We start from the raw sequence: 5,179 nt of genomic DNA on the forward strand, positions 1-5,179 counted from the left end.
GTCTAGTTCAAAATTAAATAGAAGGATTAAGTAAAAAAAAGCAGATACTGGTTTTATTCAACTTGGAATACAAACTGTTTGGATAAATCAGGAAAATGTGATATATTAAAGTCTAATACATTTGCTTAAGAAAGAAAAAGAAACGTCATTGTCCACATCTTCGCTTTGGGTACTGTAGTTTTAAAAACGCTTGATAGAGATCCGAGGGATTGGAGCAAATGTATCTTAGAGCTTGGCTGTAGACAGTGGATCCTGTGATGTGGTCTGGATGGAAGCTGGAGGCATGTAGGTAAGTGTAGCGGTCAGTAGGTTTCCGGTATAAGGTGGTGTTTATGTCACCATTGCTTATTTGCACTGTAATGTCCAGGAAGTGGATCTCTTGTGTGGACTGGTCCAGGCTGAATTTGATGGCGGGGTGGTAATTGTTGAAATCCTGGAAGACTGCTGTCATGTCCCCCTCAATCTACTATTTTCCAAACTAAACATACCCAGTTCCTTCAGCCTTTGCTAATATGGCTTGAATTCTCTCCCTTTCATCATTTTTGTCGCTTGCCTCTGGTCATTTCCAGTTTCTCTTCATCCTTCCTATACACTTGTGAACAAAATTAGACACAGTACTCCAGCTGAGGCCGAACCAGTACCCAGTACAGCGGCACTATCACCTCCTTTGACTTGCATGATATGCCTCTGCTAATACATCCAAAAGTTACATTTGCTTTTTTTTTTGCAATAGCAAAACAATCCACACCCCTGAGAGCTGTAGCTATATCAACCTAACCCCGATATAGTTGGCATAGGGTCAATGTAAGAATTTTTCGATCCAGTTAGCTACCACCTCTTGAGGAGATGGATTACCTGTGTGGATGCGAGAACCCCTGCCATTGGTGTAAGTAGTGTCTACACTGAAGCGATAAGGCAGAGCCCCTATAGCATTTTAAGTGTAAACAAGTCCTCAAGCAGATCTTCCAGAAACACCTTCCAGTCTGGATTTACAGACATGCGGAGCTGGCAAATTCACCATTTCCCTTTGTTCCAAATGTTAATCACCTTCAGTGTTAAAAATGTGGCCCTTACTTCCAGCTGGTATTTGTCTGGCTTCATCTTCCATCCATTGGGCCTTGCTCTGCATTTCTCTGCTAGATTACAGAGCCAGTTATTTGTGTGTGTGTTTATATATTTCTTTCCCCCCCTCAACTCCTGCCTTCACCTTGTCACTGAACAGAGTTTTTAGCCAAAGTTGTCTACACTCTTAACTGCGGAATTGTGGCTTCCGAGCTATCTAATAAACTCTTCATAAAGAACACCCAATTCTCATTCACATTTTTCTCTCAAAATTTTTCCTCCCAATCAGTTTTGTTGATAATTTGCTTCAGCTTTGGGGAATTAGCCCTTTTGAAACACGAAGTCTCCATATATATTACTGTTTGGGAACTGTTCTCTGTTTGTCCATTTGAATGTAATCAGTTCCATTCTTTATTTTCCTCCCCTCTATCATAAGCCCCCTTCTTTGTCTCTTCTCTAAACTAAACAGTCTCAGACTTTTCATTCTGCATCTGGCAGCCTCCCCCATTCTCATAGCCAGTCTCAGAAATCCCCTTTCTATCTGCTATATCCTTTATAGAGACTGGGTGACCAAAACTGAGTGCATGTCCAGAGCAGGGTATTCTCCATCCCATTCCTTAGGCATCCGAACATTGTCTTTGTTTTGGCCACTGATGCGAATGAGCTGGTGTTTCCGTCGAGCTGCTATCAATGATGCCCAGATCTTTCCCCTGACTGTGTTCTAGTTGGGATGTTTCTCTCTGGTACATGTTTTGTCAAAACTTTGTTTTTTTTCCACTCTCAGATTTTGAGCAACTGGGTGAATTGGGAACTCCCTTCAGCATGGACTCTCTAGCCTGGGTTTCGTTGCATTAAGGAACAATGGAGGATAACCAGTATCCACACTCATGTTTCCTGCTGGTGCCTATTGAGGTTTCCCACATCAGGATGTATAGGAATTATTGAGGCAGGGGGCACCATAAAATATGGAATTGGCATGAGTAGAGTCATGTGTTCACAATTCATTTACCTGAATAATGAAAATGTCATTTTTCAGTGTGTGAAGAGCAACCAATCTGCTTCACCCATTTGAACAGCCTCCAGTGGTACATTTGATGTCTTAAATTAACATTGTGTCTCCATACAGGCATTTTTACTGCGACCATCACCCTAGACCCTGGGCAAATACAGGAAGTTATGGGAACGTATGGTACATGCAGGAGACACCGTTCTGTCTCAGAGTTGAACACCTTCTCCCCTACTCCATGTCAGATTCCAACACAACTGCTTTCAAGAACCCCTCAACCTTCATCCTGCTGGGCATTCCTGGGCTGGAGGCAGCCCACGTCTGGATCTCCATCCCCTTCTGCACCATGTACATCATAGCCATCTTGGGGAACTTCACCATCCTGTTCATCATTAAGACGGAGCCAAGCCTCCATGGGCCCGTGTACTATTTTCTCTCCATGCTGGCTGTCACTGACCTGGTCCTGACTACATCTACCCTGCCCAAATCGCTGAGTATCTTTTGGTTCAATTCCAGGGAGATTGATTTCAGTGCCTGCTTCACCCAGATGTACTTCATTTACTGCTTCTTAGAGATGGAGTCTGGGATCCTCGTAGCCATGGCTTTGGATCGCTACGTGGCCATCTGCGACCCCCTGAGATATTCCGCCATCCTGACAAACCCAGTTGTGGCCAAGATCGGCCTGGCTGTGTTGCTGCGCGGCTGCGCGGTTGTACTGCCCATTCCCATCTTGGCAAGGCAATGGCCATATTGCCGAAGCAACATCATCCCCCAGCCATACTGCATGCATATAGCCATGCTGAATCTGGCCTGCGCCGACACCCGCGTCAGTAGTTACTACGGCCTCTTTGTGCTATTCTGTGTGATGGGTCTGGATGTGATTTTGATCGCCGTGTCCTATACCCAGATCCTCAGGGCCATCTTCAGACTCCCCACAAAGGACGCCCGGCTGAAGAATGGCAATTGGGACAAATTACAACATGGGTTTACAAAAGGCAGATCGTGCCAAACCAACTTGATCTCCTTCTTTGAGAAAGTAACAGACCTTCTAGATAAAGGAAATGCGGTGGATCTAATTTACCTCGATTTTAGTAAAGCGTTTGATACTGTGCCGCACGAGGAATTATTGGTTAAATTGGAAAAGATGGGGATCGATATGAAATTCCAGAGGTGGATAAAAAACTGGTTAAAGGGGAGACTGCAGCGGGTAGTACTGAAAGGTGAACTGTCGGGTTGGACGGAGGTCACCAGTGGGGTTCCTCAAGGTTCGGTTTTGGGTCCGATTTTATTTAATCTATTCGTTACTGACCTCGGAACCGAATGTAGGAGTGGGCTGATAAAGTTTGCGGATGACACAAAGTTGGGAGGTATTGCCAATTCGGAGAAGGATCGGGATATTCTGCAGAGAGACTTGGATGACCTTGTAAATTGGAGTAAAAATAATAGGATGAGATTTAATAGTGAGAAGTGTAAGGTGATGCATTTAGGGATGACTAACAAGAATTTTAGTTATAAGTTAGGGACGCATAGGTTGGAAGTGACGGAGGAGGAGAAGGACCTCGGAGTCCTGGTTGATCGCAGGATTACTATGAGTCGGCAATGTGACGTGGCTGTGAAAAAAGCTAATGCGATTTTGGGATGCGTTAGGCGAGGTATTTCTAGTAGGGACAGGGAGGTGCTCCTTCCGTTATACAAGGCGCTGGTGAGACCTCATTTGGAATACTGTGTGCAGTTCTGGTCTCCTATGTTTAAAAAGGATGAACTCAAACTGGAACGGGTACAGAGAAGGGCCACTAGGATGATCCGAGGAATGGAAAACCTTTCCTATGAAAGGAGACTCGAGGAGCTCGGTTTGTTTAGCCTAACCAAAAGAAGGCTGAGGGGGGATATGATTGCTATCTTTAAATATATCAAAGGGATTAATACCAAGGAGGGAGAGGAATTATTTCAGCTCAGTAGTAATGTGGACACGAGAACGAATGGATATAAACTGGCCGTGGGGAAGTTTAGGCTTGAAATTAGAAGAAGGTTTCTAACCGTCAGAGGGGTGAAATTTTGGAACAGCCTTCCGAGGGAAACGGTGGGGGCGAAAGACCTTTCTGGCTTCAAGATTAGGCTTGATAAGTTTATGGAGGGAATGGTTTGAAGGGATAACGTGATTTTAGTCAATTAGGCATTAACGTGCCATCGCGGGTAAAATGAGGGTCCGGCTGTAGAATCTTGCCTGTATGCTCGGGGTTCTACTGATCGCCATATTTGGGGTCGGGAAGGAATTTTCCTCCAGGGTAGATTGGCAGAGGCCCTGGAGGTTTTTCGCCTTCCTCCGCAGCATAGGGCAGGGGTCGCAGGCTGGAAGATTCTGTTGTGGGTGGGTCAGCTTTTGTGGCCGGCATCATGCGGGAGGTCAGACTAGATGACCATATTGGTCCCTTCTGACCTTAAAGTCTATGAGTCTATGAGTCTATGAGTCTAAGACTTTTGGGACCTGCAGCTCCCACCTCTTTGTCATTTTAGCCTTTTATATATCAGGTCTCTTGTCCTCCCTCATGTACCGGTTTGGCCAGAATGTGCCTGGGCATTTCCATGTTCTCATTGCCAACGTGTACCGCTTGATGCCCCCCATGCTAAATCCCATCATCTATGGGGTGAGGATCAAAGAGATCCGGGACAGGCTCCTCCAGCTCTTTACTCATGAAGGGACCTAAACTTTTCTCCTGGTGCTCTGGGTCTCAGACCTCCGTGCAGAGCTGGCTGGTGACATGGCGCTGGGCCCTCTTCCCTGAATCACTGACTGGACAGTCAAAGTGACAATAATCCCTTTCCTGACCTGTTGTCTCAGCATGACAAACTGAAGAATTGGTCTGTGTAGAACTCACTAACTTACAGGATTGGCACCATTCTAATTGCTGGTAACTGGACCACTGAGGCCATGTGCCCTTCACTGCCTATTCCCCAAGCTCCTGGCCCCTGCCCCATCTCTTTCCCCAAGCCCCTCCCCCTGCCTCAAGTACTCCCACAAGTCCCCGCTCCCTTTTCCACCTCTTCCCGCACGGCCACACCTCTGTTCTAACACTTTCCCCAGAGACACAGCCCTGGTGCTTCCTCCTTTCC

General features: G+C 46.1%; 1 protein-coding gene across 1 annotated transcript; it reads left to right on the forward strand.

Annotated features, from left to right (window-relative positions):
* The first annotated feature begins 2,255 nt into the window (after positions 1-2,255).
* On the forward strand, positions 2,256-4,773 carry LOC135895287 (olfactory receptor 52R1-like). Its single transcript, XM_065423360.1, has 2 exons — positions 2,256-3,019; positions 4,539-4,773. The coding sequence occupies exons 1-2, from the start codon at positions 2,256-2,258 to the stop codon at positions 4,771-4,773; spliced, it is 999 nt and encodes a 332-aa protein (XP_065279432.1).
* Positions 4,774-5,179: the final 406 nt, after the last annotated feature.

This window comes from Emys orbicularis, chromosome 1, assembly GCF_028017835.1.
Source record: "Emys orbicularis isolate rEmyOrb1 chromosome 1, rEmyOrb1.hap1, whole genome shotgun sequence".
Lineage (NCBI taxonomy): Eukaryota > Metazoa > Chordata > Testudines > Emydidae > Emys > Emys orbicularis.